The sequence below is a fragment of the Heptranchias perlo genome, chromosome 24, assembly GCF_035084215.1.
Source record: "Heptranchias perlo isolate sHepPer1 chromosome 24, sHepPer1.hap1, whole genome shotgun sequence".
NCBI classification, from domain to species: Eukaryota; Metazoa; Chordata; class Chondrichthyes; order Hexanchiformes; family Hexanchidae; genus Heptranchias; species Heptranchias perlo.
In genome coordinates this window covers 3063850-3078617 of record NC_090348.1, presented here as the reverse complement: position 1 = coordinate 3078617, position 14768 = coordinate 3063850, and the positions used below count along the sequence as shown (strand labels likewise).

Genomic DNA, 14768 nt, shown 5'->3' with positions numbered 1-14768 from the left:
GTTGCTGGCTGATTTGCGCCGCTCTGCCGTTAGCTTTGCGAAAATGACATCTTGCCCTCACCTCCCAGTGAGTTTCATGAGTTGCTGTATTTGCACATTAATTGCCCATTAAATTTGCCACAGAAAGTTAAGTCTGGTAATTATCAGCGTAAGTACCCTTTTAGCGACGTGATAATTGTTAATGACTGTCAATGAACCTCTCTTGGCCAGAAAGTAAACAATTATAAGTATGGAGTCTCATTCCTTCAGATTGTGAATTGTTTTAGGAGATTTTAAAAATGACATTTTTAATTTTAAAATGTTTAACTTTTTTTTCCTTCTGCCTCTTTGTTTCTCTCTTTCTTAATTCAATCTTTCTTTTCCTCTCTTTATTTCTCTTTCTGTATTTGATTTGACATTGAATTTACCCACTCTAATTCACCCTCCTTCTCAGACCTTTCTCTTTTTTTCTTAATCCTTAAATCTCGTTGATTAAGGAGCTACACTTAATTCTGTTGTTTACCAAGGTCCCAGATGCCCTGTATCCCTCGCTGCACCATTATCAGCTTGCACTTCCAGCAACTTTGTGGGCAAAAGATTTGAAAACGTAAATGTGCAATTGTAAGTCTAACTAACGGTGCAGCAAAATCTGGCCCAAGGACTTCATGCTGAGTATCTGAGTTAATACGGAGTTTAGGCCTGTAACAGTTTTTGAAAGATAAAAGTGTAACATTTCTTAATGAAAATACATTAGAAGTATCACAAATTTTAGTATTTGTATGAAACTCAATGAAATTTCATCTTCCTCATTTGTTCAAGCTCCACATAAAAAGTGGAGAAAGTCAAGTGATCTTCCTCCACTCTTCTGTATATTATGCCTCATTCGAGGACTTGTCCTTAATTCTTTCTCTTCTGTCAATTGCATCAGATCTTTCTGTTGTCTCTCACTCCTGAACAAACCCTGAGAGGAGTAAAGGGGCCAAGGATGTATCCTTGGGAGATTCCCTAGGTAGTCTGGGGATAGCAAGAGAAGCCTTGGTAGAGCTACCCTGGCTATGCTTGGATGGGTAAGATTGGAACTAAAGGAGTGCAGTGCCACTGAGTTGGTCAATGGAAGAGGCTGATGGAGGATGGTGTGATCCACCATGTCAAAGTTTGCAGAGACAATAAAGAGGGTGAGGCAGGATGAAGACCATAGTCACGGTCGCAGAGAATGTCATTCATGACTTTGGTTTCGGCTGTTTTATTGTCGTGCGAGGGACAGAAACCCAATTTGAGGGATTCAAACAGGAGTTGTGTTAGAGATCAGTACAGATTTGGGAAGCAACAACTTTCTTCCATTGAAAAGGAGTATCATTAAGTTAATCTTCACAAAGTATTAGCATTTTACTCAAACATGATATAGATAAAGATTTTCATTAAACAGACTGGAAAAAGCCCATTACTAAGTAGATGTTAGCAAAATGGGGGTTGGAATACATATATTTGCATAGAATACATGGAATATATAGCACAGAAACAGGCCATTCAGCCCAACAGGTCCATGCCAGTGTTTATGCTCCACTTCCTTCTTCATCTAATCCTATCAACATATCCTTCTATTCCTTTCTTCTTCATGTGTTTATCTAGCTTCCACTTAAATGCATCTATGCTAGTCGCCTCAACTACTCCTTGTAGTAGCAAGTTCCATATTCTAACCACTCTCTGGGTAAAGATGTTTCTCCTGAATTCCCTATTGGATTTATCAATGACTTTCTTACATTAATGGCCCATAGTTCTGATCTGCCCTGCAAGTAGAAACATCTTCTCTCGGTCTACCCTATCAAACCCTTTCATAATCCTAAAGACCTCTATCAGGTCACTCCTCAGTCTTCGCATTTCTAGATAAAAAAAGCCCCAGCTTGTTCAGAATTTGCTGATAGGGATAACCTCTCAGTTTTGGAATTATCCTTGTAAATCTTTTTTGCACCTTCTCCAGTGCCTCGATATCATTTTATAATATGGAGATCAGAACTGTGCACAGTACTCCAAGTGTGGTCTAACTAAGGTTCTATGCAAGTTTAACATAATTTCTCTGCTTTTCAATTTCTACAAATGAACCCCAGTGCTTGGTTTGCTTTTTTATGGCCTTATTAACATGCATTGCTACTTTTAGTGATTTGTGTATCTGTACCTCCACATCCCTCTGCTCCTCTACCCCATTTAGACTCTTATTATCCAAGCAGTATGTGGCCCCCTTATTCTTCCTATCAAAATGCACCAACTCACACTAATCTATATTGAAATTCATATGCCAATTACACTCCCATTCTGCAAATTTATTAATATCTTCCTGTATTTAGTCACAGTCCTTGGTATTAATTACACCCCCCAATTTGGTGTTGTCCATAAATTAATGAAATTGTACTTCGGTTTCCCAAATCCAAATTGTTTATGTGAATGGAGAACAGCAGTGGTCCTAGCACCAATCCTTGTTGAACACCACTTCCCACCTTTTACCAGTGAGTAACTACTTTTAACTCTCTGTTTTCTATTTTGTAGCCAGCTTGCTATCCATTCTGCTAGTTGTCCCCTGACTCCACAAGCTCTGACCTTATTCATGAGTCTACTATGCGGTATCTTATCGAAGACTTTTTGAAAATCCAAATATGCTACATCTGCTGTTCTACCCTTGTCTACCCTTTCTGTTACTTCTTCAAAGAAATCAATAAGGTTGGTCAAGCATGACTTTCCCTTTTGAAATCCATGCTGACTATTCTTTATTAATATATGTGTTAGATCATCTGTTGTTTTTTGCTGGCCACAATACACACCCAGGGTTAATAATGGTTTCTGCTGTGCTCCAAGCTAACTTAGAGAAGTAGATTTTCAGAATTCTGTTGCCAATTTATGTACTACTTTGCTTTCCTCCTGTCTGTGTCAAGAATTGGGACAAATGATCAGAAGTCTCAGGTTATCAACTTAGGTATGGTTTTCGTCATTATTTGAAAGAAGTAAAATCACCACATGCAAAGCTCCCTTCCATCTCATCTCTTGTTTCTTTATCTGACTTAATATGGCTTGGAGCTACTCTAATGTTTTATCGTATTCTTGCTGTTACTTAAAGAAAAAACTTGCATTTATATAGCGCAGAATGGAGAAAGTTATCTGATTTCTTGTGAAAAGAATACTGCTGATAGAGGGTGGCTTTTCTTTGTAAAAGGAGTGCATCCCCAAGGTTTCCCCTCCTTTTTTATGATAGTAGTATATTGCTTGTATGTAGAAGTTGAACTTGAAAGAAGACTATTTCAAAGGTAGGTAATCTAACATCCCCAGTTTTCCAAATTGAGAAACCTTATGCAGGACTTTACCAGGTTTGAAATGAGTAGGAAAGGAGATGGGATAAAAAAAATAGTGGTTATGTATCACCGAATTTGCGTTTTTAAAGCTTGTAAATTGGAGGAAAGGAAGGCTGAGAGAGGTAGGCCGTTTCATAATGAGATGGGAAAGAATGAGTTAGAATGGCAATGATTGGATGAGCTTTAAAGATGGAAGGATGTAGACGGTCCCTAAACCTGTCCGCTTCTCCACCTCTCCTGCTTTAAGACCCAGTTTAAAACCTACCTCTTTAACCAAGCTTTTGGTCATTCATCCAAATACTCCTCCTCCTTTGGCTCGGTGTCAATTTTTATCTGATTACACTCCTGTGAAGACCCTGTGGACATTTTCCTCTGTTAAAGGCGCTATATAAATGCAAGTTGTTGTTGTAAAGGCAGGAGCATTTGGAGCTTCTGCAGAACAAGAGAGGACAATCTAGATGAGCAACATGGTACCATTTACAAAATGGAGTAAAACAAGAAAGATTGCAACAGAGAGGGATGTGGGAGCTCGAGGTGAGAGGATTAACTACTGCACAACTAACTTTTTTTTTGAATGCTGTCCAGATATGGGAGCACTATTTACACCTTGGACAGACTTGGAATTTATAGAGGGTTAATAGTTGTTGAGGGAAAAGATAATGCTTGATTCAAAAGAGAAATAAAGGCAAGCTATGGAGGCTGTTTTGGCAATGGAAGAGTTTCATTTGTGATCAAAGAAGGTAAGAGTGGAGACATGAAAGGTAAAAAGTGGTAGCTGCTGGTTAAAATTCTGAGATTGCAAGTTGTGCCGGGGACTGGAGGGTAGCCAATGTAACGTCTCTCCAAGAAGAGAGAGAAAGGAAAACCAGCTGATTAGAGACTGGTTAGTCTATCATCGGTTGTGGGAAAGCTCTTAGAATCCATAATTCAAGATTAAATTAGTGAGCATTTAGGGACACATGGGATAATGAAGGACAGTCAGTGCAAAATACCTTCTCCCATTCAAAGTCGAATTTTTACTTTTATAGTCATGAATATAACTTTTGTAAAATACCACATAATGCTAACTTGTTTAGAAGTGCAGTGCCAGAACTGGTCAAAAGCTCTGGAGATGACCAAAGCGATGACAAATTCAGCAAAATGTGTAAGAGCAGAGTTCCAGAGGTGCATAATTCAGGCAACAGTTGATCAATGGTTGGAAAGGTAACCATGTGTTTAAAATTCTGAGAAATGACTCTTTTAGTTCTAGACTTAAGTGTGTGGATGGGTGGATAGTATTTTCTGTGGGATAATCTGACAGCTTGAAAGATATAAATCATGCATGCGAGAGTCCCTTTCAACTTAATGTTCTCTTTCAGTATAAACAGAATAAATGGCGATCTGACTTTTTTCTAAATATTCTCATACTTTGTTTTTTAGAACAAATGGGAAAGCACCATCAACCAGCAGAAAATAGCAATTGAGAGCTCTTTATATATGCAGGTGAAGGCAATGGACGAAGATTTGACTGACCTGACAATAAACGGTAGAAAACACAAAGTTTTGTCACTACTTTTTGACAAAGTGTGATGTCAACCACTGTACTGCTTTTGTATGTGGAAGATTTCTGTTGTTCACAATTTGTAGTGAAGCTGTAACCAGCTGTGGCTCTGTGGTAACATTCTCGCCTCTGAGTCAGGAAAGTTGATGGGGTCACAGTCCCACTCTAGGGACTTGAGTATAACATCTAGGCTGATACTTCAGTGCAGTACTGACAGAGTGCTGCACTGTCAGAGGGCCTGTCTTTCGGATGAGATGTTAAACCCAGGCCCTGTCTGCCCTCTCAGGTGCATGTAAAAGATCCCAGGGCACTATTTTAAAGAGCAGGGGAGTTCACCCCAGTGTCCTGGAAAATATTTATCCCTCAACCAACATCACTAAGTGTGTTCATTATCACTATGCTGATTGTGGGACCTTGCTGTGTGCATATTGGCTGGCACGTTTCCTACATTACAATAGTGACTACACTTCAAAAAGTACTTAATTGGCTGTAAAGTGCTTCGGGACATCCTGAGGTCATGAAAAGCTATATAAATGCAAATCTTCCTTTTTTTCTTTTAATATCGTTCTTTATACCTGTGTTTACAACTTTGCTGTAAATATTGGACATGGGAAATCTGCCACCGTTTTAAGTTTCCACACTTGGTTAATTAATTGATATTACTACGCAACACTTTTAGTATGTATAACAGCATTAGACACATTTTGGATTAATATCCAAGTAGTTTCCACTTTTGGAATTCTGATTAATTTCTAAATTAATAAATATATTTCTTCATTTTAAATTATTTTTCCAGTGAAAACAGAAATGTTTACAGGAAATGAAGACCCGACTGTGCTTTACCCAACCATCTCATTTGCACCAATAAAAACTGCTTACAAAGAAGGTAGAATGTTTCAGCTTTGTGACATATTAAATACTTTAATTATATTTGAATATTACTTGGTAAATTTTCATACAACATGGCCCTGACAATCACTGGCACCATGCATGTCGGGAACTTCCGCCGCTGACCCTGGGGGACTTTCTGAGGTCGGGCTCTTGGTGGCTGCCTACAGCACTGGGGGATGGGGGGAAACAAGGGCAAAATGTGGATGTATTAAAAGGTCAGTATTAAGCCGAAATAGCGAGGTAATCCTACCACTTTTTAAATCACTGGTGCAACCTCACTTAGAATACTGTGTACAGTTCTGGTCGCTGCAGTACAAAAAAGATATTGCAATTATTGAAAGGATAAAGACGAGAGCAACCCGAATGATTGAGGGGATGGACGGACTGGATTATCAGGAGTAATTATGTAAACTGTGCATGTTCTCACTAGAAAAGAGAAGGTTGAGAGGTGAGATGATTGCTGTTTTTAAGATTCTAAAGGTACTAGACATACTATGATTAGTCAACAACTCCATTATCATTGTATCATTGGGTCAGCGGCAGAAGTTCCCGACATGCGGGGTGCCAGTGATTGTCAGGGCCATGTTGTATGAAGATTTACCAAAGCCATAAAAAGTGCAAACCTAGTGCTGGGGTTCATTTCTAGAGGAATAGAATTCAAAAGCAGAGAAATCATGTTAAACTTATATGGAACCCTGGTTAGGCCACACTTGGAGTACTGCGCACAGTTCTGGTCTCCATATTACAAAAAGGATATAGAAGCACTAGAGAAGGTGCAAGAAAGATTTACAGGAATGGTATCATAATTGAGAGGGTACAACTATCAGGAAAGACTGAACTGGCAGGGGCCCTTTTCTCTAGAAAAGAGAAGACTTGAGAGGTGACTTGATAGAGGTCTTTAAAATTATGAAAGGGTTTGATAAGGTAGATGTAGAGAAGATGTTTCCACTTGTGGGGGCATCCAAAACTAGGGGCCATAAATATAAGATAGTCACTAATAAATCCAATAGGAATTCAGGAGAAACTTGTTTACTCAGAGATTGGTGAGAATGTGGAACTCACTACCACATAGAGTGGTTGAGGTAAATAGCATAGATGCATTTAAGGGGAAGCCAGATAAGTACATGAAAGAGAAAGGACTAGAAGGATATATTAATAGGGTGAGATGAAGTAAATAGAGTGGGAGGAGGCTCTTGTGGAGCATAGACACCGGCATAGCCAGTTGGGCCGAATGGCCCATTCCAGTGTTGTAAATTCAATGTAATTATATGTAATGTGACTACTAGGATGATAGAAGGTGAATTAGATGGATCTTGGTATTTTTTCATCCAGCAATTGCTATGATACTATGTGGCACACTGTTTCCACTCCAGAAAGTAAGGAGGCTGCATTGAAATTGTAACAAAAAACGAACCCTATAAAACAACACAATTTGCATTGATATAGCACCTTCAACGTATAAAAACGTCCCAAACATTAGAGCTCTTGTTTGGGGTTCCCACTTATCACTTGGTGCACCTTAACAGGCATAACGGCCACTGAATCCTGCCCCCGTCAAGTGAGCCCAAGGGGACTTGAAGTTCTGATCTTCACACCCCTGCTCCCTTGGCACCTCCTTTTCTTACGTTGCTGGCTTTACAAGGAAACTGCACTCCTTTCAAGGCCAAGTGGGAATTCTCCCTCAATGCTTGGGACCCAGCCTATCCAGGTCCTGGCCTAAATGTGAGTTAGCCCTTCTGCTGGGGTAATGGTGGGAGTGCACCTTAAGGGCCCCATATTTCAGCCCCTGTATGTTAATATTCCAGGAATGGATTATAGAGCATAGACTTACCCTTGTTTTTCTAGTTTAGTATATGCAGTCATTTGCCACATTCCTGCCTGTATAACTGTGGGACATAGGATCATAGAATGGTTACAGCACAGAAGGAGGCCGTTCGGCCCATCGAGTCCGTGCCAACATATCTGTTGATCTGGCAGAATATTCCTGTAAGAAATATAATTGGATTGCCAACCTACATACATGATGTGGAGATGCCGGTGATGGACTGGGGTTGACAATTGTAAACAATTTTACAACACCAAGTTATAGTCCAGCAATTTTATTTTAAATTGCTGGACTATAACTTGGTGTTGTAAAATTGTTTACAACCTACATACATGTTCTCTTATTAAAAGACGTTTTAATATCTCCTCTCTTACAGTAATAAAGTTTAAAAACAAAGATCGATTCTTGGAGTTCTTTGTACTGTTGCTGCACAAAGCGGTACGAGAGGAGAGTTTGGAACTTATTCCACAATGGGTGAATGAAGTTCAAGTGTTTATAAAAAAGTAAGCACATTCCATTGTAAACCAAGCACTATTAGTTAATGTTGACAAACATGACCAGATCAGAAAAAATGCTGTGTAGCTTGAAAAGTTGTTTTTTCTCTCTAAAAGAAAATTTGTTTTGACAAGCTGAATCTCAAATTTGATTTGCATCCGGCCAGTATTGTTAGTAATCCATTGGAAAAAGGCTGTAGGGCAACACTGAACACTCTCAGAAAAACAAATATGACATTTATTTGTATTATTAATATGTAGCTGCTTCTTTTCAAACCACATAAACAACTTTCTATAAGCAAATATTAATTTTTACCAATGAATACAATGCAAGAAAGCAAGGTGCCTACCAAAACATTTATTAGTTCTTTGCTTTGCTTGTCTAAATACAAATCAGCATCTTGTTTTAACTGAACAGGCGGAACAGACGTCTTCTGAGCAGGTTGAAAATTCCCCAGAAAAGCACCATTAAACAACGTGGTTCTCGGAAAAATACAGCAGCTGTGGTAGAGTATCACAATGTAAGTTGTAGCTGGTATATTCGGTGATCGTTTCTGGTTGCACTTACTAGTTACCTAGCTTGGATTTCCTGCAGCTGGCATAGTTCAGGCAAATGTGTAGATATTTTATATGGAGAGTTGTGGAGAAACTGAAATCCACTTGCGTGCAGCGAGTGCGATAATGGAGGGCATGTTCCCATGATTTTCCACTGAGTGAACTGAATAGATGGAAAATCATGCACAGCAGCCTGTGATTGTACGATACCGGCTGGCTGTGTGAGACCCCACGCCAGCTTTAAAAATGTAGGGGGTGAATTTACACGGGGGGTTCTCTTGCTCGCCCCTGTAATTTGTGCGGAAGAACCGGGTAAATGGTCATTATTCCCGAGGTTTCTGCGCCGACGTTACGGTGGGTGAGCGAGAGAATCCCTGAGGAAATTGACTCTCCTAAACCTTATCAGTGAGTGAGGTGAACTCTGAGGTAAATTTTATAAAGCCTCGCTGGCGGTGGGCACAGGTCAGAAAATCAGACCCTAACCTTGCGCCCCCAAATTGCGACGCGCTGCATTTTGCCACGTGCAGGACTGTCGCGTCGCTGGCGTGCGCAAGTCTCATTTAAATGAAATATTTATGTAAGTCAAGTCCCACGCTGAATTTCATATTTTGCACATACCTTGGATATGTCAGACTATACCTGTCTTCTGCACCTCTGTTTTACATCAGAGGCAGTGACTGAACAATACCGCCTGCAACGTGCTCACTTGCTGACAACTCCAACGTCAGGGATGGCTCTTCTGTAGCTGTGAAGGTCGCTACGCTTCTATGCAACAGGATCATTCCTGCTCACACAAGAACCATCTGTCAGATAGGCGAGTCTGCAATTCATACTTGAACAAAGCAAGTGATGATGCCATGTTTGCCAGTCGAAACAAGACATCCAACTGGAGAGGGCACAGAACTATAACCACCTGGCAGACTTACCAAGAGTCCAGCACATTCTAGATGGAACCTTTGTGGCTATCAGGGCTCCACATGGCAACCTGATTGTATACATGGACAGGGAGGGATACCGCGCTAAATATATAGATGGTTTCTGATCACAGAAAGGTGATTATGCACGTAAATGCTTGATATCCACGGAGCAGCTATTTTGCTTTTATTATGTAACAGTCCTTAATGTTTTTATTATTTGAACATCCTGATAAGATGATAAGTGGCTAGCTGTTGGGAGACCAGAGTGGCCGTGATTTTGCAATTTGGTGGAATCCCAATGCACTTACAGTAATGCAAGACTTCCACCCACCCCAGACCCCAGCGGATTTTTTCTGGTTTAGGATCATTTGCTCCCAGTGGAATTCCTGCCTCCATGGGAGAGCCTATCTCTCAATGGAGTAAAATGGCGGCATCCTCATGTTCCCACGTGTCAGCTGTCCATGGAGCAGCTGAAAAGGATATTTGAAACTCCGAAAATAATTTTTAATTTTGAGGGGCTGGAGAGTTGAATTGATCACTTTGTGATTGGTTCGAATTGCTTGCAGGCCGTGAAAATTTAAATCACCTCCACAAGCAATGGTGCATGCCAGGAACTATGATGACATTCTTGTCACTTGTACTATGCCTGCCCATACTTGGGCAAACGTATTCTACATCCCACGATACTTCCAGCAAAAAGTCTCGGAAGTGGCAGGAGAGCGCAGAGAACCAGGGGGAATAACTTCATATGTGCTCGAATAATGCAGGGTAGCTGTGTAACTTTGGCGGAAAGTCCTGCCTCGTGGCTCACGACCCCTATTAAAATCCCCCACACAGTAGAAGAGTGAGAATACAATATGATCAGTGTCACCACCCAAGCACACAATACAGCATGGTGATCAGGCAGGAAGAGGAGGAGGAGGAGGGTAGGGGCGTGGTTGACAAAGAGGGAGATTGCTATGGAATCCTGTGATGAAGGGCTATGGTGGACCTGGGAGATTCATCTTTTCAGCTACTTTCAACCATGCAGTTTGCACTTGGATATTATCCTTGGCACCAAACAGGGCCATCTTCTTTCACTGTGCTTCCTGCAGCAAACCCTGCTATTGAAGGAGGGAGGCTATGGCACGGCCTTATTGCATGCCACTTTCAGCCTTCAATTAAAGGCAGTTTCATTTTCATTTTCATTTTGCATCTTGTAGCCAACCAACTTTCAGACACATTTTCCACATGCAGAGAGCCTATTCAAATAGAGCAGATTGCCTCAAAAAATTCGGTAAAGCCAGCTATCCCTACTTCTAGCATGGATAGCCTTATATTCATACTTGCACAATAAGTTATTTCATTATACACATGTTCAAGTATTAGTTATAGAAATGTATAATATTTTGATGAGTGAAATACAATGTAGTTGCTGGTAAGGTTTACGATTCTGATAATTATTTTTCAAATGTAAAATCACACTGGAGTCAGTGAAATTGAACATGAATGCATAGATGAATTATGTTGCCTCATTTCACAATATTTATAGAATTTAGGGAATTAATTCAGGAAATCATTCATTTGGAGATTGACAACTTCAATGCAAAGAATATTGTTTTTCACTGTTCAGAATCCTGTGAGCAAAAAACCAAAAAAAGACAAAGTTAAGTTGAAAGAACTCCTGGAGAACTTTCTCAATAATCCGGTCGTTCAGATGGACCCATCTGCACAAAGGTAGTTAAGATTTCTCTTTGTCTCTTAACTGCTGTTAGGGCCCCAGCTCTATGTCTCAATAGTTTTGAATCACTGGTCTTGATTGTTTTCAGTTTGGTATCACTGCTGTTTCTTCACCCCAGTGTATGTTCACATCATTTATTTTTTAATATCTTGATCAACCCTTTCCCCCATTCATTCTATCCTCAAGCACCATTGTGGGAAGACTGTGACCAGCCACATGATTGATGTATCCAATACACAAATTCTCTTCATGATGTTATTTTCCTTGGTTCCAGTGAGTTGCATTAATATTTTAATTGGTGTTGCACGCAGTGTTGGAAATTCATAGAACTTCTGGTAGCACCATATTTTGAACACCCTCACTTGTTTCCCTTCATGAGCTTTTGATAACTGCATCTCAAATCCATACAAAAGTTCAGAAAAGACAAATAAATGTAAAAGTCTCACTATTAATTTGATGCTAATATAGTTTTCCTTCCAAATATTACATAGGAATGTACCTGAAAATACCATTGCCGTGTATCTGGCAAGTCCCAGTGTCTAAGAAAAATTACATCCCACAACACCAGTCACATAAACAAGGATTGTGGATAGGTCTGGCAGTGACCGCAAGGCCTTTTTTTAGTTGTGTAATGAGCCAATGGGTGGTCAAGATCCACATAGGACCGTGAGAGATCCTGGAGGGCATATTTGTCTAGAGTCCCAAGATATGGTTGGGGTATTGAATGCTTACTTTCCATCTGTTTTTATTGCGGAACGTGAGAGATGTGATGTTAAAGCTGAATCTATGGGAGTTGGTTCAGAATTAGTCCTAGTTAGGACTCTTAAGGCTGATCATGCTGCTGGGGCTGAAGGTATTCATGCTGGGTTACTTAAAGAAATGGGGGCTGTGATATCCCACCTGCAGGCTCACATATTTGGCAATTCATTGATGCCTGCAATTGTTCTCAAGGACTGGAGGGAAGCCAAGATGGTTTCTATATGTAAGAAGGGAAGCATGTCAGAACCTGGGAATTACAGGCCAGTTAGTTTGATGGTATAGGCATGGGTATGGATAAGTCATTAGAAGGAGTAATTAGAAATGTGCTGTATGACAATTTGGAATGAGGAGAAGTCATTAAGGGTTTCCCAACATGGCTTTTGGAAATGGAAGTCCTGTCTAATTTGGCCAAATTTTTTTCGAGAGATCACAAAGTTGGTAGATATTGGCAGACCAGTGATATTGCATAGGAACAGGAGTCTGTTCCGCCATTCAATTAGATCACAGCTGATCTGTACCTCAACTCCATTTACCCGCCCTTGTTCCATATCCCTTGATACCTTTACCTATCAAAAATCTATTGATCTCAGTCTTGAAAATTTCAACTGACCCAGCAACCACAGTCTTCTGGGAATGAGAGTTCCAGATTTCTACTACGCTTTGTGTGAAACAATGCTCCCTCATTTCACTCCTAAATGGCCGAGCTGTATTTTAAGATTATGCCCTCTTGTTCTGGATTCCCCAACCAGAAGAAATAGTTTCTCTGTATCTATACTAGAGAATCCCTTAAACATTTTAAATACCTCAATTAGATCACCCCTCAACCTTCTAAACTCAAGGGAATACAAGCCAAGTTTATGCAATATGCTCTCATAATGTAACCTTTTAAGTCCTGATATCATTCTGGTGAATCTGCGCTGTACTCCTTCCAAGGTCAGTATATCCTTCCTCAGATTTGCTGCCTAAAAATGAGCACAGTACTCCAGATGGGTCTGACCAAGGTTCTGTACAACTGAAGCATCACTTCCTCACTTTTGAAAACCACTCCCCTTGATAAAAAGGCCAACATTCCATTAGCTGTTTTGATTACTTTTTGTACCTGTGCACTAGCAATTAGTGATTTGCTCCTCCACAGCTCCTAGTCTCTTACCATTAAGAAAATATTCTGATTTGTCTTTCTCAGATCCAAAGATCCTGATGATCTTACACTTCCCCACATTGAACTCCATCTGCCACAGTTTTGCCCACTTATTTAGTCTGCCTATGTCCCTTTGTAACTCCCTCTTCCCAGCCACACAATTTACTGTGCCTCCTAACTTAGTGTCATCTGCAAACTTGGATATACAACTCTCTATTCCTTCATCCAAGTCATTAATATGTATGATGAAAAGCTGAGGACCCATTACAGATCCTTGGGGAACACCACTTGTCACACCCTGCCAATCAGAGAACAGACCCTTTATCCCTACTCTCTGTCTCCTACCTCCCAATCAATTACCAAGCCATGTCACAAGGTACCTCCAATTCCTTGTGCACTCATTTTTTGCTAATAATTTCTTGTGCAGAACCTTGATTTTCAAAAAGCCTTCAATAAGATGGTGCACGAGCGACTGTAAAGTAAGGTTGCGTCCTGTGGAATTGGTGGTCACGTTTTAAGCAGGATTTTGAATTGTATAGGCAGGTGGTGGTTATTTGTGGTAGCAGCTTGGTGTGAGGTCTAGTCGTTAATGGAGTCTGTGTTAGGACTGTTGCTCATCACCATCTTTATCAGTATTTTAGGTGAAGGCATCGGGAGTACAGTCCATAAGTTTACCGACGACACAAAAGTGTGCACGGGAGTTAGGACTTTCGACAAAATAAATAGACTGCAGGCTGATAGGGATACAATGGGCCCATGTATGTCAGATGTCCTTCAAAGCAGATAAATGTTGCATGATGCATTTGGGTCTGAGTAATTCCAGGCATGTGTATACAATGCAGATTTACCCTCTTAAGGCTGCAGAGCAGGAGAGAGACCTGGAAGACTGATCAATGTTGTGACCGGTAGAGAAAATGAATAGAGTATTGGTATATATAGGTAGGATAGTTAAATACAAAATTAGATATGCTGTGGATCTTGGTACGGCTGCATCTAGACTATTGAGCCCACCTTCAGTCCCCTCATTCTGGGGGATAGCGAAGATCAAGAGGAGAACTACCAAAATGATTCCAAGTCTTAGGGCTCTTAATTATCAGGGCAGGCTCAGGGAACTGGGACTATTTTCATTGAAGAGACTTAAACTTTGAGGAGATACGATTGAGGTCTTTAAATTGATTATGGGAATAGATTATGTTCAGATGAATAGGTTATTTCAACTGGATAGGGAGGGGAGAACTAGGGCGCATCAGTACAAAATAAGAAAGCATGGAGTTAAGTACTTCTTTTCATAAAGAACCATCGACCTCTGGCATAGATTGCAAGAATGAGTGGTGACTGTGGATTTGCTGTAGGACCCTATGGTTTCTATTGCTCTGTTTTTTGCTTTCGCCTAGGAGATTGCATGACTGGAGGGGGTGGGTAGGTGGTGCATGTATGTCTGGATGGAATAGGCCAGATGGATCAGTTGGTCTTTTCTTGTCCTTTTCTGAATGTTTTGTTACCCCTCTATCAAATATTTCTCTAAGTAGTTATCCAACTCCCTCTCGAACTGGCTGATAGAATCAGCTCCCACTGCCTCTCTTGGCAGCCCATTCCATAAAGCCACCTCCAC

At 40.5% G+C, this 14768-nt stretch overlaps 1 protein-coding gene across 5 annotated transcripts in view; it reads left to right on the top strand.

Moving 5' to 3' along the window:
• The window catches only part of cfap54 (cilia and flagella associated protein 54), a 443819-nt gene that overhangs the window by 174935 nt on the left and 254116 nt on the right, over positions 1–14768 (top strand). For all 5 annotated transcript variants that reach the window (XM_068004603.1, XM_068004606.1, XM_068004607.1 and 2 more), the window contains 5 exons: positions 4737–4842; positions 5654–5743; positions 7950–8076; positions 8486–8588; positions 11152–11255. In XM_068004603.1, coding sequence (XP_067860704.1) covers positions 4737–4842; positions 5654–5743; positions 7950–8076; positions 8486–8588; positions 11152–11255 — 530 coding nt within the window. The remainder of the gene's footprint in view (positions 1–4736; positions 4843–5653; positions 5744–7949; positions 8077–8485; positions 8589–11151; positions 11256–14768) is intronic.